Source organism: Chamaea fasciata, unplaced genomic scaffold, assembly GCF_029207755.1.
Source record: "Chamaea fasciata isolate MVZ Bird 193981 ecotype frontalis unplaced genomic scaffold, bChaFas1.0.hap1 SCAF_8, whole genome shotgun sequence".
NCBI lineage: Eukaryota > Metazoa > Chordata > Aves > Passeriformes > Sylviidae > Chamaea > Chamaea fasciata.
This window is the reverse complement of record NW_027094093.1, coordinates 38,140,518-38,164,475: the sequence shown is the minus strand read 5'-3', so window position 1 is coordinate 38,164,475 and position 23,958 is coordinate 38,140,518. Positions and strand designations below refer to the sequence as shown.

The window sequence follows — 23,958 nt, the reverse complement described above, 5'->3', positions numbered from 1 at the left end:
ATTCCCAGCCTCAAAATCTCACATCCCAAACCCCAAAATCCCACATCCCCTGCATCAAAATCTCACATTCCTAAAGCCAAAATCTCACATTCCTAAACCCAAAATCCCACATTCCCACCCCAAAATCTCACATTTCCACCAAAAATCTCACATTCCCACCCCAAAATCTCACATTCCCTGCCCCAAAATCTCACATTCCCACCCCAAAATCCCACATTCCTAAATCCAAAATCTCACATTCCAACCCCAAAACCCCACACCCCCACCCCAAAACCCCACATTCCTAAACCCAAAATCCCACATTCCCACCCCAAAATCTCACATTCCGACCCCAAAATCTCACACCCCCACCCCAAAACCCCACATTCCTAAATCCAAAATCCCACATCCCCACCCCAAAATCTCACATTCCCACCCCAAAATCCCACATTCCCGCCCCAAAATCCCACATTCCCACCCCAAAATCCCACATTCCAGCCCCAAGCCCCCACAGCCCCACCCCAAAGCCCATCCCGTCGGCCCCGAACCCATGTCCGAGCCCCCCGCGGGCGCAGCCCGCTCCTCTGCCCTCCTCAGGCCCCTCCAAAAGCCCCGAAGCGGGCGAGGAGCAGGAGCAGGAGCAGGAGCAGGGGCAGGGGCAGGGGCAGGGGCAGGGGCAGGAGCAGGAGCAGGAGCAGGAGCAGGAGCAGGAGCAGGGGCAGGGGCAGGGGCAGGAGCAGGGGCAGGAGCAGGAGCAGGGGCAGGGGCAGGGGCAGGGGCAGGGGCAGGGGCAGGAGCAGGGGCAGGAGCAGGGGCAGGGGCAGGAGCAGGGGCAGGAGCAGGGGCAGGGGCAGGAGCAGGAGCAGGGGCAGGGGCAGGGGCAGGGGCAGGGGCAGGAGCAGGGGCAGGGGCAGGGGCAGGGGCAGGGGCAGGGGCAGGGGCAGGGGCAGGAGCAGGAGCAGGAGCAGGGGCAGGGGCAGGGGCAGGAGCAGGAGCAGGGGCAGGAGCAGGAGCAGGAGCAGGAGCAGGAGCAGGGGCAGGAGCAGGAGCAGGGGCAGGGGCAGGGGCAGGGGCAGGGGCAGGGGCAGGGGCAGGGGCAGGGGCAGGGGCAGGGGCAGGAGCAGGAGCAGGGGCAGGGGCAGGGGCAGGGGCAGGGGCATGGGGCAGGGGCAGGAGCAGGAGCAGGGGCAGGGGCAGGGGCAGGGGCAGGGGGCAGGGCAGGAGCAGGAGCAGGGGCAGGGGCAGGGGCAGGGGCAGGGGCAGGGGCAGGGGCAGAGCAGGAGCAGGGGCAGGGGCAGGGGCAGGGGCAGGGGCAGGAGCAGGAGCAGGGGCAGGGGCAGCAGCAGGAGCAGGAGCAGGAGCAGGAGCAGGAGCAGGGGCAGGAGCAGGAGCAGGAGCAGGAGCTGGGGCAGGAGCTGGGGCAGGAGCAGGAGCAGGGGCAGGAGCAGGGGCAGGAGCAGGGGCAGGAGCAGGAGCAGGGGCAGGGGCAGGAGCAGGGGCAGGAGCAGGGGCAGGAGCTGGGGCAGGGGCAGGGGCAGGGGCAGGAGCAGGAGCAGGAGCAGGGGCAGGAGCAGGGGCAGGGGCAGGGGCAGGAGCAGGGGCAGGAGCAGGGGCAGGAGCAGGGGCAGGGGCAGGGGCAGGAGCAGGGGCAGGGGCAGGAGCAGGGGCAGGAGCTGGGGCAGGGGCAGGAGCAGGGGCAGGAGCAGGAGCAGGAGCAGGGGCAGGAGCAGGGGCAGGGGCAGGGGCAGGAGCAGGGGCAGGAGCAGGAGCAGGAGCAGGGGCAGGGGCAGGGGCAGGGGCAGGGGCAGGAGCAGGAGCAGGAGCAGGAGCAGGGGCAGGGGCAGGAGCAGGAGCAGGAGCAGGGGCAGGGGCAGGGGCAGGAGCAGGAGCAGGGGCAGGGGCAGGAGCAGGAGCAGGGGCAGGGGCAGGGGCAGGAGCAGGAGCAGGAGCAGGAGCAGGAGCAGAGCAGGAGCAGGGGCAGGAGCAGGGGCAGGAGCAGGAGCAGGAGCAGGAGCAGGAGCAGGAGCAGGGGCAGGAGCAGGAGCAGGAGCAGGAGCAGGAGCAGGAGCAGAGCAGGAGCAGGGGCAGGGGCAGGAGCAGGAGCAGGAGCAGGGGCAGGAGCAGGAGCAGGAGCAGGAGCAGGGGCAGGAGCAGGAGCAGGAGCAGGAGCAGGAGCAGGAGCAGGAGCAGGAGCAGGAGCAGGAGCAGGAGGCCTCCCCGCCATTCCCCGCCGGGCGCTCACCGGTGGTCTCCACGATGCCCTCGAGGATGACGACGATCTCGAACTGCTCGGTGCGCATGCTGCGCTGCGACAGCTCGTAGAAGGGGCTCTTGGAGTCGATGACGTGGCAGATGGTCAGCGGGGACACCAGGAACAGCTGGTCGGCCCCCGTGCTGAAGCCCACGTCCAGCTCCAGCTGATCCAGGGGCAGGAATTCTCCCTCCGGGGTCTGCCGGGACTGCGCGGGACAAGGAGGAGAGGTTGGAGCTCCTCGTGCCGCCCAAGGCCGGCCGGCCACGGTGGAATCCCTGCCCAGGGCGTGGGATTGAGGTCTCTTCCCGCCTGAACCTTCCAGGATTCGGGGATTTCCAGCAGTGTGGAGCTGGGGGACACGGCCGGTCCTGGGGAACGGGGGCTCGGGAGGAAATAGGGGAATCCCGGGAAGTTTGAGTTGGAAAAAGCTCTCCGAGATCCATTCCCAACCATTCCCAGCGCTGCCCCGGGTCCCCAAGGGCCACATCCGCGGCGTGGAAATCCCTGTGGGAATGTGACTCCATCCCTGCGGGAATGTGACTCCATCCCAGCTGTGACATCCCTGCGGGAATGTGACTCCATCCCTGCGGGAATGTGACTCCATCCCTGCGGGAATGTGACTCCATCCCAGCTGTGACATCCCTGCGGGAATGTGACTCCATCCCTGCGGGAATGTGACTCCATCCCTGCGGGAATGTGACTCCATCCCAGCTGTGACATCCCTGCGGGAATGTGACTCCATCCCTGCGGGAATGTGACTCCATCCCAGCTGTGACATCCCTGCGGGAATGTGACTCCATCCCTGCGGGAATGTGACTCCATCCCTGCGGGAATGTGACTCCATCCCAGCTGTGACATCCCTGCGGGAATGTGACTCCATCCCTGTGGGAATGTGACTCCATCCCGGCGGGAATGTGACATCCCTTTGGGAATGTGACTCCATCCCTGCGGGAATGTGACATCCCTGTGGGAATGTCACTCCATCCCAGCTGTGACATCCCTGCGGGAATGTGACTCCATCCCTGCGGGAATGTGACTCCATCCCGGCGGGAATGTGACTCCATCCCGGCGGGAATGTGACTCCATCCCAGCTGTGACATCCCTGCGGGAATTCAGGTGTCCCCGGATGCAGCTGGGATCTCACACGCTCCCAGCTGCTCCCAGGGAATTTTGGTTGGAACTCCAGAGCTCAAAGCTGGAGAAAACAACCGGAATTTTAAGAATCCGGCCCCAGGCAATTCCAGAGGGGACGTTGTGCAAAGGGATGAACCCGGAGTGACTCCTTTGCTCCGGGTGGGGGAAACCCAGGAATTCTGAGCCACATCCAAGCTCTTTCCAATCCCCCAAATCCCCGAATTCCCCTTGCAGCAGAAGAGGCTTGGCACAGATTTCCCACTTGAAGCCTCTGGGGTTGGCTCTGCTCCGGCCCTGAGCCCAGCAGGAAAAATCAAGGAATATTTCATTTCCCCCAGGGATTGGGATTTCCAACTCCACTGCAGGAAAAGAACCTTTTCCAGAACAAAAACCCTTCCCAAAGGAAAGCTGAGCCCCCCCGGGGCTGCTCCTCACCTGCCACAGGTGGGGGGAATTCCCAAATTCCTGCCCCGAATCCCCAAACTGGGAATATCAGTCCAGGGAACAGGGCTGGCTCTCCCCGCTGAAATCCCCTTTTTCCCATTTCTTTTCCCATTTCTTGGTTTCCTTCTCCCCCCTTTTTCCTTTTCCCCTTCCCTCTCTTTTTTGTTTTCATTTCCCTTCTTTTTTTCTTTTATTTCCTTTTTATTTCTTCCTTTTATTTTCCCTTTTTCCCATTTTCTTTCAGTTTTCCTCTTACTCTCCCCCCCGTGTTTCCCTTTTATTTTCCCTTCCTTGCTTTTCTCTTTTTTCCTCTTTTCCTCCATTTTTCCCTTTTATTTTCCCTTCCCCCTCTCCTTCCCTTTTTCTTTTATTCCTTTTTTCTCTTTTCTTTTTTACCCTTTTTAATTTTTTCCCCTTCCATTTTATTTTCCATTTTGAATTATTTTTTTCCTTTCTCTTCTTTTTTCTTTTTCCATTTTATTTTTTCCCTTTTTATTTTCCCTTTCATTTTCCTTTCCCCGGCTTTTTTTCATTTTACTTTTCCCTTTTATTTTGCTCTTCCCTCCTTTTTTCCTTTTTCCCCTCATTTTTTCCTTTTTCTCCTTCTAATTATCCTTTTTTCCACTTTTTTCTTTTCCCTTCCCCCTTTTTTTTTTTTCCCCCAGGAGGCCTGGCCCAGCATCGCTTTTCTTCCAGGCACAAACCTTTCCTTTCCCAAATTTCAAATCCAGGGAATTCTTTTGGAACCACGCTAAGCTTGAAGCTCCAACTTTTAAAATTCCCCGTCTGGCACTTCCAGAGCCAAAAAAAAAAAAAAACCAAAACAAAACAATTTCCAAATGCTGGACTGGAAATGACCCATTTTTGATCTTTTACCCCTTGAAACGCATGAAATTATTTAAATATATTTATACAGCATGCAAATATATCTCTGCACTTTGTTAAATATTTAAAAACAAACGGTATAAATTATATATTTTAAAATATAAATATTTATGATTGCACATTATATAAATCGGCGGCATTAGGTTGCAACACTAGTTTATATCTTTATCCATATCAACAATATTTCTAAACAGTATTTATAATATCATAATAACTTCGATAATTTATTGATAAATAATATCAAAAATAATTTTGATCATGAACAAACGAAATTATTTTAGAATAATTTTTAATGCGTAATATTTATAAAATACTAATATCTGATAATTTTAAAGGGTTCTTTGGGGAGTTTTTTAGGAATTTTTTCCCTCTTTCAGGCACAGGCTCCCCCAGGGTTTAGGGACCCCACCGCTGGGCCAGCCCTGATGCTGCAATCCCCCGGGAACGGGGATCTGGGGGAACGGGACAAGTGCAGGATCCTCCCACGGGGCTGAGCATCGTCCGGGGGGAGCAGGGAGGGAAATCCAAGGGGATTCTCCCGGGAATGGGCACCCCAATTCCCTGCACAGCAGCCACAGCCCGAGGGGACGGCACCCAGAGCACTGCCAGGACACCCCAAATCCCTGCAGGACACCCCGAATCCCTGCAGGACACCTCAAATCCCTGCAGGACACCTCAATCCCTGCAGGACACCCCGAATCCCTGCAGGACACCCCAATCCCTGCAGGACACCCCAAACCCTGCAGGACACCTCAAATCCCTGCAGGACACCTCAATCCCTGCAGGACACCCCAAATCCCTGCAGGACACCCCAAATCCCTGCAGGACACCTCAAATCCCTGCAGGACACCTCAATCCCTGCAGGACACCCCAAATCCCTGCAGGACACCCCGAATCCCTGCAGGACACCCCAAATCCCTGCAGGACACCCCAATCCCTGCAGGACACCCCAAATCCCTGCAGGACACCCCAATCCCTGCAGGACACCCCAAATCCCTGCAGGACACCCCAAATCCCTGCAGGACACCCCAAACCCTGCAGGACACCCCAAATCCCTGCAGGACACCCCAATCCCTGCAGGACACCTCAATCCCTGCAGGACACCCCGAATCCCTGCAGGACACCCCAATCCCTGCAGGACACCCCAAATCCCTGCAGGACACCCCAATCCCTGCAGGACACCCCAATCCCTGCAGGACACCTCAAATCCCTGCAGGACACCTCAATCCCTGCAGGACACCTCAATCCCTGCAGGACACCCCGAATCCCTGCAGGACACCCCAATCCCTGCAGGACACCCCAAATCCCTGCAGGACACCCCAATCCCTGCAGGACACCCCAATCCCTGCAGGACACCTCAAATCCCTGCAGGACACCTCAAATCCCTGCAGGACACTCTTCCCAAGGGCACCCCCCGATCCCAAACACAGCACACCCCGATCCCAAGGACAGCACACCCCGATCCCAAGGACAGGACAGGGTTAGGATTAGGGTCCCGCCTGTCCAGCACCCATCCTGAGGCACCCACATTCCCCACAGGACACCTCATCCCAAAGACAAGGCGCCCCAATCCCAAGGACAGGACACCCAGTCCCTACAGGACACCCCAATCCCTACAGGACACCCATCCCAAGGACAGGACACCCCACTCCCTGCCCAGCACCCCCCTGGGGCGTCCCGATTCCCGGGGAATCCCTGCGGGATGCTCCGCATGCAGCAAACGCCCCCCGAGCTCCTTCCTCCCGCCCGCTCCATCCCCATCCCCATCCCATTCCCCATTCCCCATTCCCCATCTCCCATCCCTCTCCCCTCTGGATCCAACCCAGGCCCTTCCCAGTCTCCAGGGCCGGGATTTTCCAGGTCTAACCCCGGCCCTTCCCAGACTCCAGGGCCGGGATTTTCCAGGTCTAACCCCGGCCCTTCCCAGACTCCAGGGCCGGGATTTTCCAGGTCTAACCCCGGCCCTTCCCAGCCTCCAGGGCCGGGATTTTCCAGGTCTAACCCCGGCCCTTCCCAGACTCCAGGGCCGGGATTTTCCAGGTCTAACCCCGGCCCTTCCCAGACTCCAGGGCCGGGATTTTCCAGGTCTAACCCCGGCCCTTCCCAGTCTCCAGGGCCGGGATTTTCCAGGTCTAAGCCCGGCCCTTCCCAGTCTCCAGGGCCGGGATTTTCCAGTCTGAGCCCGGCACTCCGCTTCCCCCGGAGTTCACGTCAATGAAGTTCAGCCTGGCCGGGCTGAGGGTGCCCGCAAAGCTCCGGATGACGCCCGCAGCTTTTCTCCCTCCCGGCTCCTTCGGAGCCACAAAGGGTTTCCTTGCCAGGGAAACGGAGCATTTCACAGGGATCTATAAATATCCATCCCAAGCCTGCGCCGAATGCCCGAATGCGGGAATTATCTCCAAGGAGCTCGGGAATGCGGTGCCGATGGCCGAGCCCGCAGCCCGAGGATCCCGGAGATGTTCCCTGCGCCAGGAAAACAGGGACAGCAGCAGGACCCAAAAAACCATCTGGGATCATCCGGTCCTACCCCCGGCCCTGGGCAGGGCCGCCGTCCATGGACCGGGCTGCTCCGAGCCCCAGGGACGTGGGCACAGCCAAGGGCAGGAGCGAGGGATGCTCCGCGGACACGGAGAGGGGCCGGGATGTCGCCAGGGGAGCGGCAGTGGGGCCACGGCTCTGTGTCACAGAGCCATGGAATCGTTCAGCTTGGAAAAGCCCTCCAAGACCGCGGGGTCCAAGCATTCCCAGCACTGCCAGGGCCCTCACGGAATTTCTGAGGCTGGAAAAGCCCTCCAAGACCGCGGGGTCCAACCATTCCCAGCACTGCCAGGGCCCTCACGGAATTTCTGAGGCTGGAAAAGCCCTCCAAGATCACGGGGTCCAAGCATTCCCAGCACTGCCAGGGCCCTCACGGAATTTCTGAGGCTGGAAAAGCCCTCCAAGATCACGGGGTCCAAGCATTCCCAGCACTGCCAGGGCCCTCACGGAATTTCTGAGGCTGGAAAAGCCCTCCAAGATCACGGGGTCCAACCATCCTCAGCACTTCCAAAGTCTTTCAAGGTCACCATCCCCAGCACCGCCAGGGCCCGCAGAGAATTCCTGAGGCTGCCAAAGCCCTCCAAGACCACCAAGTCCAACCATCCCCAGCACCACCAAGACCCCCCACATCCCCAAGCGCTCCCTCCACGTGGGATGGGGCCTCCACCGCAGGCCCGGGCAGCCTTCCCGGCAGGAACCTCCCCGCCGGAGCACCCACCTTGAGCAGCTTGCAGCGGATCTGCGCCGACACCATGTGGCTGTTGCGGAGGTTCCCCACGCGGAACATGAGCGTCAGCTTCCCGTCGCGCATGGAGATGGCGGCGTGCTCGCTGAACATCAGCGTCTCCGCCCTCTTCTTGGGCTGGGACATCTTGATGAACATGCAGCCGATCAGGAAGGCGTCCACGATGGAGCCCAGGATGGACTGGAAGAGGAAGAGGATGATGCCCTCGGGGCACTTGTCGGTGATGTAGCGGTAGCCGTAGCCGATGGTGGCCTCGGTCTCGATGAAGAAGAGGAAGGCGGAGGGGAAGTTGTAGACGTTGGCCACGCACGGCGTGTAGCTGTCGTCGTGCGCCTTGTTCAGGTCCCCGCGCATGTAGGCGATCACCCACCACATGGAGGCCATGAAGAGCCAGGCCACGGTGTAGGTGAGGATGAAGATGAACAGGTTCCAGCGCCACTTGAGGTCCACCAGCGTGGTGAAGAGGTCGGACAGGTAGCGGCTGGTCTCGCCGCCCAGGTTGCCGTGCTGGACGTTGCAGCGCCCGTTCTTGTCCACGAAGCGCTGGCGCTTCCCCCGCGGGGCGCTGCGCGGGGGCGGGAGGCCGCCGCCGCTGGCCGAGGTGCTCACCACCTGGTACTCATCGCCCAGCTTGCGCCGCAGCGCCGACATGCTCCGAGCGGCCCCGAAAACCGCGCCGGGCTCCGCGCGGCCACGGAAACTCCGCTGGGCTCCGCGCGGCCACGAAAACCGCGCCGGGCTCCGCGCAGCCCCGAGTACACCGCGCAGCCACGAAAACCCCGCCGGGCTCCGCGCAGCCACGAAAACCCCGCCGGGCTCCGCGCAGCCCCGAGTACACCGCGCAGCCACGAAAACCCCGCCGGGCTCCGCACAGCCACGAAAACCCCGCCGGGCTCCGCGCAGCCACGAAAACCCCGCCGGGCTCCGCGCGGCCCCGAGCAAACTGCGCAGCCCGCAGAGACCGCGCAGCCGGCACAGTCCGGGCAGCCACGAACACCCCGCGCAGCCAAAAAAAACCCCGCTCAGCCCTGAGCACACTGCGCAGCCCCGCGGAGACCGCGCAGCCGGCACAGACTGCGCAGCCACAAAAAGCGCGCTCAGCCCCGCGCAGCCGGCTCAGCCGAGAACACCCCGCTCAGCCCCGCGCAGCCGGCTCAGCCCGAACACACCGCGCAGCCCCGCTCAGCCCCGCGCAGCCGGCACAGCCACGAACACCCCGCGCAGCTCCGCGCAGCCACAAATACTCCGCACAGCCACGAACACCCCGCGCAGCTCCGCACAGCCCCGAGCAGCCGGCACAGCCACGAAGACCCCGCTCAGCCCCGCGCAGCCCGCCCGGCCCCGCCGCACCGCGGCCGCGGAGCCTCCGCCCGGCGCCGCCTCCCACGCGGAGCCGCCGGCAGCGGCCCCGGGCAGGGCGGCCCCGCCCCGCGCAGCGACACTCCCCGCGCACCGCCCCCGGAGCCGCCCCCGGAGCCGCGGATGGAGCCGCGGATGGAGCCGCGGATGGAGCCGCGCTCCGCACCTGCGCCCGCCCCCTCTGACCCTGCGCGGATCAGCGCGCCGCCACCCCGCGCACAGCCCGCCCTCCGCGGCCCGGGGTGCTCCGCGTCCTCATCATCCTCTCCATCATCACCCTCCCCATCATCCTTGGCTCATCCTCCTCCCCTCATCATCTTCCTCTCGCCATCCTCCTCCCCCCCGGGCTCCATCCCTCCTCTTCCTCCTCCGCCCTCGCTGGGGCTCCGGCTCCCACAGAACCGCCCAGGAGAGGGCGAGGGGAGGTCGGGCCCCCGCACTCCTATTCTATTCTATTCTATTCTATTCTATTCTATTCTATTCTATTCTATTCTATTCTATTCTATTCTATTCTATTCTATTCTATTCTATTCTATTCTATTCTATTCTATTCTGTTCTGTTCTGTTCTGTCCTGTCCTGTCCTATCCTATCCCATTCTATTCCATTCCATTCCATCCCTTTCCATTCTATTCTATTCTATTCTATTCTATTCTATTCTATTCTATTCTATTCTATTCTATTCTATTCTATTCTATCCTATCCTATTCCATTCTATTCTATCCTATCCTATCCTATCCCATTCCATTCTATCCTATTCCATTCCATTCCATTCCATCCTATTCTATTCTATCCTATCCTATCCTATTCCATTCCATCCCTTTCCATTCTATTCTATTCTATTCTATTCTATTCTATTCTATTCTATTCTATTCTATTCTATTCTATTCTATCCTATCCTATTCTATTCTATCCTGTTCCAGTCTATCCTATCCTATTCCATTCCATTCTATTCTATCCTATCCTATTCTGTTCCATTCCATTCTATTCTATCCCATCCCACCCCATTCCCCAATTCCCCATCCCATTCCCCAATTCCCCATCCCATCCCCAATTCCCCATCCCATTCCCCAATTCCCCATCCCATCCCCAATTCCCCATCCCATTCCCAATTCCCCATCCCATCCCCAATTCCCCATCCCATTCCCCAATTCCCCATTCCATTCCCCAATTCCCCATCCCATCCCCAATTCCCCATCCCATCCCCAATTCCCCATCCCATTCCCAATTCCCCATCCCATTCCCCAATTCCCCATTCCCTTCTGTTTTTATCTTCATTGCGTTCGATTTTAAGGTTTTTTAAACGTTTCGATCCCCACGGCGCTGCCAGGACCCAGAGGGGCCGCAGCCCCTCCCGCCCGGGCAGAGATTCCCTGAGAGAAGCTCAGCCCCGATCCTGGACTGCGGGGAAGCGGGAGATCAGCCCCGACACGTGGACGAGTACACAGGGATTGACGGAGCGGTTTGGGTGGGAAGGGAGCCGCTGCTGCTCCCACGGGTCAGGCTGGATCCCAGGGTATCCTCACCCCCTCCTGCTGCTCCGGGAGCGCCTCCAGCAGCTCCAGAAAAAACTTGGAATTGTCACCTTTCAGCCCTGGGAGAAAGCCCAGCCGCACCCCATTTCCTAACCATTATCCCTTCACATTCCTCAGAACACGTTCCCAAGGATTTATCTTGCCACTGCATTTCGATTCCAGCTTTTTTTTCTTTTTTTTGGTCACAAAATTAATTGGTTTCTCACTTTACTCTTCTCCATTCCCCATCTCTCCCTGTCCCCCATCCCTTTTTCCTGCGGTTGACACGATGCCTGTCCATTTTCCCACCCAATTAAAGGAAATTTTCTATGGAATTCATCCCAAACTCCGGCCACGCTGCCAGAACCCTCCTGGCGCAGAGATGCGCCAGCCTTGGCAGCTTCCCCTCTCCTACTTCTCCTTCCTCCTGTTTTCCCAGAGGCCTCCCCTGAGGCTGGGACTGGGCAAAGATTCCCTGTGATCCCTCACGATGTCACAGTGACAATCCAAGGGGAGCCGTTCCCTGTAATTACTGCAATTAAAACCATCCTTGCTTTTGGGAGGGATGAGCAGATTCTCAACATTCCCGGGCTGGGAGGAGGAAATCCTGGCGGTGGGAAGGGAATGATGGACACGGGGCAGGGACACCCAAAGGCTCCTGGGGACAGGAAATGCTGGAAAAGCTCTTCCCTCATGGATTGATGGAATTGCAGCTGATCCCGCTGTGCAGGGAAACCTCCCGCTGCCCCAGTGCTCCAGCCTGGCCTGGGACATCCCAGGGATCCAGGGCAGCCCCAGCAAATCTGGGAATTGCAGCCCGGCCAGGAATTCCCGATTCCCAATGTCCCACGCAGCCCTGCCCTGTGGCAGTGGGAAGCCATTCCCTGTGTCCTGTCCCTGCAGCCCTTGTCCCCAGTCCCTCTGCAGCTCTCCTGGAGCCCCTCCAGGCCCTGCCAGGGGCTCGGAGCTCTGCCTGGAGCCTTCCCTTCTCCAGGGGAACATTCCCAGCTCTCCCTGGAGCCTTCCCTTCTCCGGGGGAACATTCCCAGCTCTCCCGGAGCCTTCCCTTCTCCGGGGGAACATTCCCAGCTCTCCCGGAGCCTTCCCTTCTCCGGGGGAACATTCCCAGCTCTCCCGGAGCCTTCCCTTCTCCGGGGGAACATTCCCAGCTCTCCCGGAGCCTTCCCTTCTCCGGGGGAACATTCCCAGCTCTCCCGGAGCCTTCCCTTCTCCGGGGGAACATTCCCAGCTCTCCCGGAGCCTTCCCTTCTCCGGGGGAACATTCCCAGCTCTCCCGGAGCCTTCCCTTCTCCGGGGGAACATTCCCAGCTCTCCCGGAGCCTTCCCTTCTCCGGGGGCACATTCCCAGCTCTCCCGGAGCCTTCCCTTCTCCGGGGGAACATTCCCAGCTCTCCTGGAGCCTTCCCTTCTCCGGGGGAACATTCCCAGCTCTCCTGGAGCCTTCCCTTCCCCGGGGGAACATTCCCAGCTCTCCTGGAGCCTTCCCTTCTCCAGGGGAACATTCCCAGCTCTCCCGGAGCCTTCCCTTCTCCAGGGGAACATTCCCAGCTCTCCCAGCCTGGCTGCAGCCCTGGGAGCAGCTCCGCGGCCTCCTCTGGCCTCTCCTAGCGCTGGTTTTCCCCCAAATCCAGCTTTCCCGTTGCTGCTGCCATCCCAGCCCACCCCGTGGTCTGAGCTTTGCCTTTCGATCCATTCCATCTCACCTGGGCAGGAGTTTCCCCCTCCCCTGGAGCTGTTTTTCCTGCAATTCCATTTCTTCCCTGCAGTTCCCGCCTTTCAGCACCCGGCGGCTTCGCCAGGCTTTAGCCGCTGTGGGGATGATGAGAAATAAAATGATGGAGTCATTTATTTCTTCCCATTCCCAAACCTGTCCCTTCCCATCCCACTGCCTGGATATGGATTTGAGGGCAGATCCTGCTGTTTTCCCTCGGAAAAATCTTTTCCAGCTCGAGATGGGAGTTGGAGCAGGCGGTGACAGCACCAGCGCCAGGATTTTCCTGACCCCAAAGATTCATCCCCTCTGGATGAATCCCTAAATCCCTGAAACAAATCCCCAAAAAAAGGGATAAACCGGATTTCCAGGGAAACGAGATGGAGGTTGGTTCCCTCCCTGTAATTTTCTATCAATCCTAATTATTAACGTTTCTGAGAAATTCCAAAAAAAAACCAAAACAAAAAAAAGGGGGAAATACCTCCGTGCCTGCATTCATCCTTCGCGAAGGGATTATTGGCTGATTCATGCCCAGGCTGCACAGCCCATCATTAACAGGAGCCGTTAATTACCTCTGCAGGCTTTAATTAGCAGCAGGGGAGGTTGGGCCTCGGCAGGGTTTGGCGTCACCTGCAGCTCCGACCCCCCAGACACCTGCAGGGACAACGTGGAACAGGGAATTCCTGTGAAAAGGGAATTCATTGGGGGTTTTTATCCATATTTTTCGGACAAGGAAGCAACTCTGGCTGCGGGGAGCCTCGTTAAATGAGTTGTTAATTAGCCCCGGTGTGATTGAATTGATTGAAGGGCAGGGCAGCAGTGCAGGATGAATGATAGAATTAGGTGTTCATATGGGAATTCTATCTATAAAATCCTAATTTGGGGGGTTTTCCCCCCTTGGAGCCAGGGGTGTTCCCTAGGGAAGTGACTCCGCCCTCTCCCACTGTCCCCAGGGCATTCCCAACCTCCTCCTTCCCAACCCAAATTCCCAAAATCCCGGCCCCAGGACCCACCCAGGGCTGTGGTGCAGCCAAAACCCTCGGGAAGGAGACGAAATAAACTGATTCCTCTTTCCCTGCAGGGGAAATTCCCGTTTAAATTTGATCCCGATGTTCTCCTGCTCTTTTTACGAAGCCGAACAAAACCTCCCCCTTTTTGGGGGGGGAACTTTAAAGCCACATTGAGTATTTTCGGAGGGATTGGAGGATGAGGAGCAGGAATATTTGGGCAGGAGGCTGGAGATGAGCCCCCAGCCCGAGTTAATCCGGGATATTCCAGCTCCGTGCATGCCCAGAAATCCCAATTACCTCCCTCCTGCTTCCCTTCGGTGCTGTGCATCCAGCAAATCCGTCAATTCCACCGAACCCACAAAGCCCGGGATGAATCCAGAGGCAGCAGAGCAGGGTACACAAAATACCGGCATTTTTAATGACCCAGTGCATTTACAGAGGTTTGGTTTTTGTTTTTGTTTTTTTGGGAATTGTGAGGGAAATCCTGGGAAACGTTTCCCCACTTACCCGTGTGCCGGGATCCCGCTGCCCCTGGGATTTCAGTCTCCCGAACCCTCTGGGCAGCGAGAATTCCCAAAATCCCGGCCCAGAGGGCCACAGCTGCGTTTGGGGTGGCTCCCCAAGGAATGTCCCTGTCCCCAGCACATCCCAGGAATGTCCCCACATCCCAGCGGGGGGCAGCTGCCGAGGGCCAGCGGCGCTTTGGGAACAGCCGCACCCACCAAGGGACTGAGCCCCCGAGTTCCTACAGCCTGAAAGATTCCCGATTCCTCCGGGAGCGGGAACCCCTGAGGGCGGAGCTGGACGCAGGGATGGAGCTGCGGCCTGCTGGGATGCAGGGATTCATGGATGCGTCGGGATGGAGGGATGGAGACCCTCCAAAGCTCCAGAGGTGTCCCTTTGGGTCCTTCCAGGTGTCCCCTGAGCCCCAGCTCCAGCTCCATCCCCATGGAGGGGACAGCTCCATCCGTGCCACTCCGAGGTGCCGCCAGTGTCACTCCTTCCCCTCGAGGCATTCCCGTGTCTCCTGTGGCCTCATCTGTTGGAATTCCTGGCGAAGCTCAGTCTTGGCCTGGCGTTCCCAACACCAGATCCCGTTTTCTCCCAGCACAAGCCAGGAAGCTTTGGTGCTGTCAGATCCCACTGGGCACCCGAGAACACCCAGAGTCTCCTCCAGGATCTCTTCTGGATCTCCTCAAGATGTCCTCAGGACCTCCTCAGGATCTCCTCAGGACCTCCTGAGGATCTCCTCCAGGACCTCCTCCAGGATCTCCTCAGGACCTCCTCCAGGATCTCCTCCAGAATCTCCTCAGGACCTCCTCCAGGATCTCCTCCAGGATCTCCTCCAGGACCTCCTCCAGGGTCTCCTCAGGATCTCCTCCAGGATCTCCTCCAGAATCTCCTCAGGACCTCCTCCAGGACCTCCTCCAGGGTCTCCTCAGGATCTCCTCCAGGACCTCCTCAAGATCTCCTCCAGGATCTCCTCCAGGATCTCCTCCAGAATCTCCTCAGGACCTCCTCCAGGACCTCCTCAAGATCTCCTCAGGACCTCCTCCAGGGTCTCCTCAGCTCCTCCTCAGGATCTCCTCCAGGATCTCCAGGCGAGCCCAGCACACCCCACCAGCTCGGGCCACCCCTCCCAGGATGGCTCCCAGCGCCACCTCTCCGCGGTGACGGCGGCGCCTCCGCGTCCCGACTTCTCCAAGGCCTCTGGAATCTCGGGAGCACGCGGGCGCCGGCTCAACGTGGCGGCTCGGAGGAGTGCGAGGGCAGCCCCGGGAGAGGCGCGGGGGCAGCGGGGGCAGCGGGGGCAGCGGGAGCAGCGGGAGCAGCGGGAGCAGCGGGAGCAGCGGGAGCAGCGGGATGCGGGGCGCGGGTCAGGCGCCCAGGGTCATGTTGCGCAGCAGCCACTGCTGGGAGCGGCCGCCGCCGCAGTCGCGCATGGTGGGCACCAGCCGGTCCTCCTCCGACGGCTCCGCCAGGCACTGGTTGCTGTTCAGGTGCCTCAGGGTGAGCTTCTGCAAGGAGGGGACAGAGAATTCCCGCTGGAACCCGGCATTCCTACGGAATTCCGGACGGGGAAGGAGAACGCCGGGCGTTCGTGGAGCGCCGGGGAGCTCCAGGACGTTCCCACGTGGAGCCAGCAAATCCCTCAGGAAAAGGAAAATCATTCCAAGGGAATTGCTGTTCAGGTGTCTTGGGGTGAGCTTCTGCAAGGAGGGGGATGGCAGAGAATTCCCACTGAAATCCAACATTCCAGTGGAATTCCGGACGGGGAATGAGATTTCCTGGCATTCCGGGCCTGGTTTGCTCATTGAGTGACGTCCCCACCACGTCCCACACGGAGCCAACAAATCCCTCAGCAAAGGGAAAATCATTCCAAGGGAATCTTATTTATAATTTATAATTTATAACTTATAATTTATAATTTATAACTTATAACTTATAATTTATAACTTATAATTTAAAATTTATAATTTATAATTGAAAATAATTCCCAAGGCACAGCCGTTGGATGGAGGAGTTTGGTCTCCATGGCCATGGGGCACGTGGAATGTTTGGGACCGGAGCGGGAATTGCTGCTGATGGAAACGTTTTTGCTCAGTGTTCCATGGAATTCCTGCTCCCAGGGAATTCTTCCTTCTTGGGAGAGCCCTGCTGATCCCACCACGTTTCTGAGGGATGGGGGAATGGGGAACTTCAGGGTGGAAATCCTGGGAATGAGGAATTTCAGGGCAGAAATCCTGGGAATGAGGAATTTCAGGGTGGAAACCCTGGGAATGAGGAATTTCAGAGTGGGAATCCTGGGAATGAGGAATTTCAGAGTGGGAATCCTGGGAATGGGGAATTTAGGGTGGGAATCCTGGGAATGGCGAATTTCTGGGTGGAAATCCTGAGAATTGGGAATTTCAGGGCGGAAATCCTGGGAATGAGGAATTTCAGGGTGGAAATCCTGAGAATTGGGAATTTCGGGGCGGAAATCCTGGCTGCAGATCACCCACTGGAGCAGAGCCTGATTTTATGGCAAGGGAACAAAGAGGGAAAATCAGGATGGGCAGGAAAATCCCGGAGCTTTCAGGAGAGGGGAGGAATTGATCCCAAAATTCATCCCAACCAGCCCAGGCTGATGTCAAACCCCGGGATCTCCTCAGGGATGGAGGGGCTGGAATGGTGGGAGCTGCTTCAGGGCTCACCCAGGACGATAAATCTTGATACAATATTAAAAAAAATAAATACAAACTAAGTAAATATCAGGGGAAAAAGAAAATAATATAAAATATAAGGTTATACACAATATAAAAAGAATGTATTAAATAATAAAATAGAGATTGATATAAAATATATTATGTACCACAGAAAAATAATATAGAAAAATACAAAATTTAGGAGACTAAAAGTATATTAAATAATATATAGCGCGGAATAATGTAAAATATGAGATAATATAAAAATGATATAGGAGAGAATGATAAAAAAGTAAAATAATATAATAATACTCTTAACTGAAGGAAAATCAGGAATTTCTTTTCAGGGCTCCTAAACACCAATTGCGTTCATTATTTATGACATTCCTGTATAATGTTACATTTATTGGAAAATAGAGCATTATATTTATAAATTACATAATAAACATATATTGGTGTTTATTAGCGTAAATTTAATCTGCTATATTTTATATTTTAATTTGATATAAAAATAAAAAAAATTATATATAAAAATTTAAATATGGATGTATTTAAAAAAGACTTGTTTCTGGTGTTTCCCAACTAAATTGCTGGGAAATTCCTTGTTGGAATTTCCACCCGTTTTCGTTTCCACGAGGAATCTCCTCGTGCTACTCCACTGAATATGAAAAAACCCCATGAAAATTACAGGAAAAACAATCTATTAAAAAAATCAAATTCTATGAAAATTCTATGAAAATTCTATGAAAATTCTATGAAAATTCTATGAAAATTCTATGAAAATTCTGTGGAAAATTCTGGGGAAAATTCTGGGGAAAATTCTAGGGAAAATCCTCGGAAAAGCTGAACCTTTTGGAGGAAATATTTTGCAACTGGAATTATTCTTCTGTCTTGGAACGGGAACCAAACCTTCAGCTCCTGCAGGTTGGAACAATCACGGTGACAGCAAGAGATCAAGGGAGTTTAATTGATCCAAAATTAATTAAAGCTAATAATAGTTAAGACTAGTAACTACTAGGAACTAATAATTACTAAGAACTAATATTAAACATCTGTTCGATCCTATAGCTATAAAATCATCTTCTGTCTTGTTTTATAGGGAAGGTTGAGATGAAAAATTCTATTGAATCATATGAAAAATTCAATCAAATTCTATGAAAAAAATTCTATTAAATTTTATGGAAATTCTCTCAAAATTCTATGAAAATTCTGTAAAAAATTGTATGGACATTCTATGAAAATTCCATGGGAAAAAAAATCCAAGAAAATTCCATTAGAAATTCTATGAAAAAGTTCTATGAAAAAAATTCATGAAAATTATAGGAAAACATTCCATGAAAATTCCATGAAAAATTCCATGAAAATTCTATGAAAAATTCTATGAAAATTCTACAAAAGATACAGAAAAATTCAATGAAAATTTTAGGAGAAATCCTATGAAAAAGTTCTATGAAATAGTTCCATGAAATAATTCCATGAATAATTCCATGAAAAATTACAGGACAATTCTATGAAAAATCTTCAAGAAGATCCATGAAAAGCCAATGAAAATTTTAGGAAACTTTATGAAAAACTTCACGCGAGCTGTATGAAAAACCACACGAAACGACGACAACCGCGCGGAAAAAAACGTACGGAGAAACTCTCGTGAAATCCCACGAGAAATCTACGAATTCCATGAAAAAACGAAACACTTTCAAAACCATAAAAAAAAAAAATATTTAAAATCCCGTGGCTTTGGTTTGTGCCTGAGACGTTTTGGTCTCTGGAATTTCCTTTTCTAGGGAATTTTCTGTGAACAAGAGACGCGTTTTTGTCTCTTGCAGATTTGCGTTTTCTCTAGGAGGGACTTTGACCAACGTGATTGGAGAAGTTTGTGTCCTTGTCACCAATCAGACTGGCCCGTGTAGGATGATTTAAAAATGAAGACACGTTTTTTAAAAGCAGAAAAGTCATTTTCGGCCTTCTGAAGTCGAAGTTCTTTGTGTCGTCGTGGCGTGCACCATCAAAACGCCAAAAAAAAAGAAAAATCACCAAGGAAATAAAACAAGACAGAAATCCCGAGCTCCTCCAGCAGAGCCTAAAGCAGGAAGGTCTCCTGGGAACTCCTTACCCCACCAATCCTAGATTTGCGTGGGATGCCAACGCTCCTAGAGGAAATAATCCGTGGGGCTGGAGTAAACCTTCCTAAAGACTTCCAGGCGGGAATAATTCCTGAGGGTCCAGCTCTGCAGGGGGCTCCCGTCACAGGCCTCCACCGTGGGGCCCTGGGAGCCGTCCTCGATCCTGCCCAGCGTCAGGCACGACTGCGTGATGATGTGCAGGAATGTGCGCCTCTGGAAAAGCGGGAACGCTCAGCGGGGAGGGCCCGGCGCGGCGGGAACGGCGGGGAGAACCGGCGGGATAAACTGGGAACTGCTGGTGGAGAGCGGGCTGGGGATGTTCTGGGGATGAGCCTGAATGCCCAGAGAGGAGTTCTTGGAGTGGGATTTAACTCCACACAAAATCTCCTCCCTGTTCTTCAGACCATTCCCGTGATCCACAGTGGATTGCGGCTCCCAATCCCGTTCTCCCGACCCTTGGATTGCTGCAATTCCCCACTGGAAAGATCCAGGCAGAGCTGGGGTTTTCCCAGGAAAACCCCCCAAACTTCCACCTTGCTCTTGGGACCATTCCCACGATCCATCAGGGAGCGTGGCTCCCAGTCCTGCCCCTCCAGCCCCTTGGATGGCTGTGATCCCCCTCTGGAAAGATTTGGGCACCGATGGGGTTTTTCCTGCACCATCCATCCTAAATCCCACTTGGGAATTGCTCAATTAAAAACAGAATTCATTAAACATTTCTGAGGGTTTTTTGTTTGTTTTTTTTTTTTTTTCCAACCACAATTCCAGCTTTTCCTCTCTGGCACCAATTCCAGGCGGGGTGAGATGAAGGGGAGCTTCCACTTCCTTAAATTCTTCCCATCCCTGAGGTACCCAGGGCTGGAGCAGCTGGAATGCTCTTCCCAAATCCCAGCGCCTCCTTTTCCATCTTTTTGGATTGGGAATGGAAAAGCTGGCGTGAGGATAAACGAGTCACTAAAAATATCAGGGCCAAGTGTCCCAAAAATGTCACTTGGAGTCACGGCAGGGACAGCAGGGCTGGATCATTCCGGATCAGCACTCCCTGTTCCCTCCTGTCCATGAAATCTTGTTCCAGGGAAAGCAGAGGTCCAGAAGTAAAGGACTTGGAATTCTCTCTCTCTCTGGAGTTTACAGGATGTGAAAACTCCAAAAGCAGCGGATTCCTCACGTGGGGAAAAACGTGAACGTGGGAACCTGAGCAGGCTCTTCCTGGGACACGGATTGATGGGATGGTTTGGGATGGAAAGACCTTAAAGCCCATCCCGACCCATCTCCCCCTATCCCAGTGCTCCAACCCGGCCTGGGACACTGCCAGGGATCCAGGGCAGCCCCAGCAAATCTGGGAATTGCAGCCCGGCCAGGAATTCCCAATTCCCAATGTCCCACGGAGCCCTGCCCTGTGGCAGTGGGAAGCCATTCCCTGTGTCCTGTCCCTGCAGCCCTTGTCCCCAGTCCCTCTGCAGCTCTCCTGGAGCCCCTCCAGGCCCTGCCAGGGGCTCGGAGCTCTGCCTGGAGCCTTCCCTTCTCCGGGGGAACATTCCCAGCTCTCCTGGAGCCTTCCCTTCTCCGGGGGAACATTCCCAGCTCTCCCGGAGCCTTCCCTTCTCCAGGGGAACATTCCCAGCTCTCCTGGAGCCTTCCCTTCTCCGGGGGCACATTCCCAGCTGTCCCGGAGCCTTCCCTTCTCCGGGGGAACATTCCCAGCTCTCCTGGAGCCTTCCCTTCTCCGGGGGAACATTCCCAGCTCTCCCGGAGCCTTCCCTTCTCCGGGGGCACATTCCCAGCTCTCCCGGAGCCTTCCCTTCTCCGGGGGCACATTCCCAGCTCTCCCGGAGCCTTCCCTTCTCCGGGGGAACATTCCCAGCTCTCCTGGAGCCCTCCCTTCTCCAGGGGAACATTCCCAGCTCTCCTGGAGCCTTCCCTTCTCCGGGGGAACATTCCCAGCTCTCCCGGAGCCTTCCCTTCTCCGGGGGAACATTCCCAGCTCTCCCAGGCTGGCTCAGGGAGCGGGAAGCTCTGGAATGTTGGAGCAGCAGCTGTGGAGAAGCGCTGAGGAGGGCACTGCTACAGGAGCTATTCCAGGGGTTGGGATTTGGCCCCGGGATCGCAGCAGACTTACCTCAAAGCTATATTCCCATTTCCCAAAGTACTGAGGGAAGGGGAGACAGAAGGGAAGCGGAGTCAGTGATCCCAGGAATATTTTTTGTGCAACCCCTCAGCTCTCCCTGGATGGAAATTCCACAGCTTTGCGCGGACACCGGGATTGGGGACAAATAATGGCAGTTATCCAGGAAAAAAAATCATGGAATTCTGAGCGGGAAGGGATCCATGGGGATCATTGAGCCAACCCCTGGCCCTGCCAGGATATCCCAATAATCCCACCCTGTCCCTGAGAGCGTTGTCCAAACATTCCTGGAGCTCTGGCAGCCTTGGAACAAACCCTGAGGGAGCTGCCAGGAACAAGTCCTGAGGAATTTGTCAGGAATCAACCCTGAGGAATTTGTCAGGAATCAACCCTGAGGAATTTGTCAGGAATAAACCCTGACATCAGCATCCATCCGCAAGGAATTAAACTCCTTCCTGGCAGCTGTGACACGTTTCCAACCTCGTTTTTTTTTTTTTCCCTGGATTCCTTCGTGCGTGTCACGTCCCAGGATTTCATCCCTCTCCACATCCAGAGGTTTCCCTGGATGTCACAACAGGAATCACCAGGCCTGGGAGCCTGGAATTTGTTCAATCTTTAACTACCACAAATTAAATTACAAAATTATTTTAAAAATTAATAATAGCAGGAAATCGTAGAAAATTCCATGAAAATCCCTCAGAGAAATCCCTTTCTAGGATTATTTCATGTCCTGCTGTCCCTTGCCAAGCCAGAATTCCTAAAAAATTCCTAAAAACCCACCCAAAATCCCTCCATGCAATTCCTGAATAGTCAAGGAAGGGGAAAAAAAGAAAAATCAGTGTAATTCCATTGGAAAATCAAATGAACGAATACAAGGGATTCAGGAAACACCCTGGAATTGTTTCTCTGGGGAAAAAAAAAAATTGGAATATCACAGCCAGTTGTTTTCTTGGGGGGAAAAAATAAAATCCCGGATATTAGGAATGTTTGGAGGTTGATAATCCACTAATAAATAAATAACTAATGGCAATAATGAAATGAAAGGGGAAAGGGGCAGCTGACATCGGAATGTTCCGAGGCCAAATCGGTAACGAAAAGATTTGGTCGATAAATCCAGGGATCGGGAATGCAACGGGATGTTTTCCAGGGGGGCAAGCAGCCACTCCTCGGAGACGCCGCAGGAACCCGGAGCATTCCTGATTGCGGAGCTCCATCTCATGGCCGAGGCGGGCTTTACACAACTCCCGGGAAATTCTGCTCAGTTTTAGGGAAAACCCAGCACATTCCCTGGGTGGATTTTGTTGGAAGAATTCCAGCCCTCCAGGCAGGAGGGGTGGAGGTATCCGAGGAATTCCTGGATGTGGCTGGGCTGGGGACAAGGTGGGAATGCGGCACAGCTTGGACTTGATGAGCCGGGCGGGTTTTTCCAGCCTCAGGGTGGACAGCAGCAGGAATTTCCCCACGGAAAGGGTTGGAAGTGCCCGGGGAGGTTTGGAGCGCCCATCCCTGGAGGTGTCCCAGGAATCCCCGGAGGTGACACTTGGGGACGAGGCGGGCATTGGGCACAGCTGGGACTCCGTGACCTTGGAATGCTTTTCCAAGCTGCGGGATGCTGGGATTGTCCCCAGGCCACCCCCCCGAGCCCCGGGTACCTCGGCGTCGTACTCCCAGAGCTGGTTGCCCCGCAGGTGGTGGCACTTGAGCATCAGGACGGGCCCGTTGAGCCGCGACACGTCCAGGCACAGGTCGTCCGTGCGGATCTCCTTGTCCGCCGTGTAGGAGAACACCTGGAACGCACAGAGAGGGGTGGGGAAGGGATGGGAATTCCGAGCTGGGAGGGACCCCCGGGCTGCCTCAGGAGCTGGAGCCTTTCATCGGAGAAATCCATCGGAATCCAGGGCAAAGTTTTCCATGGGCGAAATCCATCAGAAATAAAGAAAGGAAAGGTTTCCCTTTTCTCCAGTGGAGAAACCCACTGGAATTCAAGGCAAGGGGAAGGTTCTCCATTGGAGAAATCCATTGGAATTCAGGGGAAGGGAAAGGTTCAACATTGGAGAAATCCATTGGAATTCAAGGCAAGGGAACGTTTCCCACTGGAGAAATCCATCGGAATTCAGGGGAAGGGAAAGGTTCAACATTGGAGAAATCCATTGGAATTCAAGGCAAGGGAACGTTTCCCACTGGAGAAATCCATCAGAATTCAGGGGAAGGGAAAGGTTCAACATTGGATAAAACCATTGAAAATAAAGAAGGGAAAGGTTTTCCATTGGAGAAATCCATCGGAATTCAGGGGAAGGGGAAGGTTTTCCATTGGAGAAATCCATTGGAATTCAGCGGAAGGGGAAGCTTTTCCAACCCTCAAAGTAGCAAAATGGGGCCAAGCTCCAGTGAGGATGGAGGAAGTGCCGGGAGGAGACGGCAGGAGCTGGGATGAAGCTCCAGGATAAATCAGGGATGGGAACACGGAGGATGCCGGCCTTTCCCAGCAGGAATGCGGCCAGGAGCAGGCGTCTGGAATGCCAGAGCCACCAGGGAATTGTCACCGTGCCAGGCCGGCACCAAGCCCCGGAAAATTCTACACATAAATAATGAAAGATTAGAATTAATTAAAACAGAATTAATTGAAAATATGCTTTGAAGTCCCTTGATCATAATTTACATCCCCGACCCCATCTGGAGCAGCCGTGCTTAATTTGAATATCCACCGGGATATGCAAATTTCATTCTAATTAAGGCAGAGTCATTGGTCACAAGACCAAGAATTCCATCCGCTTTTCCACTCCCTTTCCAAGCCCCTCCAAACGAAACACTCCCACACTGCTGGAATTCCCACTAAGGAACTCAACGTCCACGAACATCCCGGAGATTTGTTTTCCCCACACTCATTCAGAACAGATGGATCCAGCCACGTGTCCGGAGATTTCCTGCCCCGT

At 55.0% G+C, this 23,958-nt stretch overlaps 2 protein-coding genes across 8 annotated transcripts in view; both read right to left on the bottom strand.

The window, feature by feature from the left end:
* The window catches only part of KCNJ3 (potassium inwardly rectifying channel subfamily J member 3), a 34,809-nt gene extending 25,504 nt beyond the window's left edge, over positions 1-9,305 (bottom strand). For both annotated transcript variants that reach the window (XM_066190490.1, XM_066190491.1), the window contains exons 1-2: positions 7,953-9,305; positions 2,222-2,438 (exon numbers count right to left, since the gene is read on the bottom strand). In XM_066190490.1, coding sequence (XP_066046587.1) covers positions 2,222-2,438; positions 7,953-8,630 — 895 coding nt within the window. In that variant the 5' untranslated portion in view covers positions 8,631-9,305. The remainder of the gene's footprint in view (positions 1-2,221; positions 2,439-7,952) is intronic.
* Positions 9,306-13,987: 4,682 nt separating this feature from the next.
* Positions 13,988-23,958, bottom strand: part of GALNT13 (polypeptide N-acetylgalactosaminyltransferase 13) — a 47,109-nt gene continuing 37,138 nt past the window's right edge. For 5 of the 6 annotated variants that reach the window (XM_066190485.1, XM_066190487.1, XM_066190483.1 and 2 more), the window contains one exon: positions 19,045-22,812. In XM_066190485.1, coding sequence (XP_066046582.1) covers positions 22,003-22,812 — 810 coding nt within the window. In that variant the 3' untranslated portion in view covers positions 19,045-22,002. Of the gene's footprint in view, positions 15,611-19,044; positions 22,813-23,958 lie in introns of those variants that run through there. The other variant, XM_066190486.1, reaches the window with a different exon arrangement.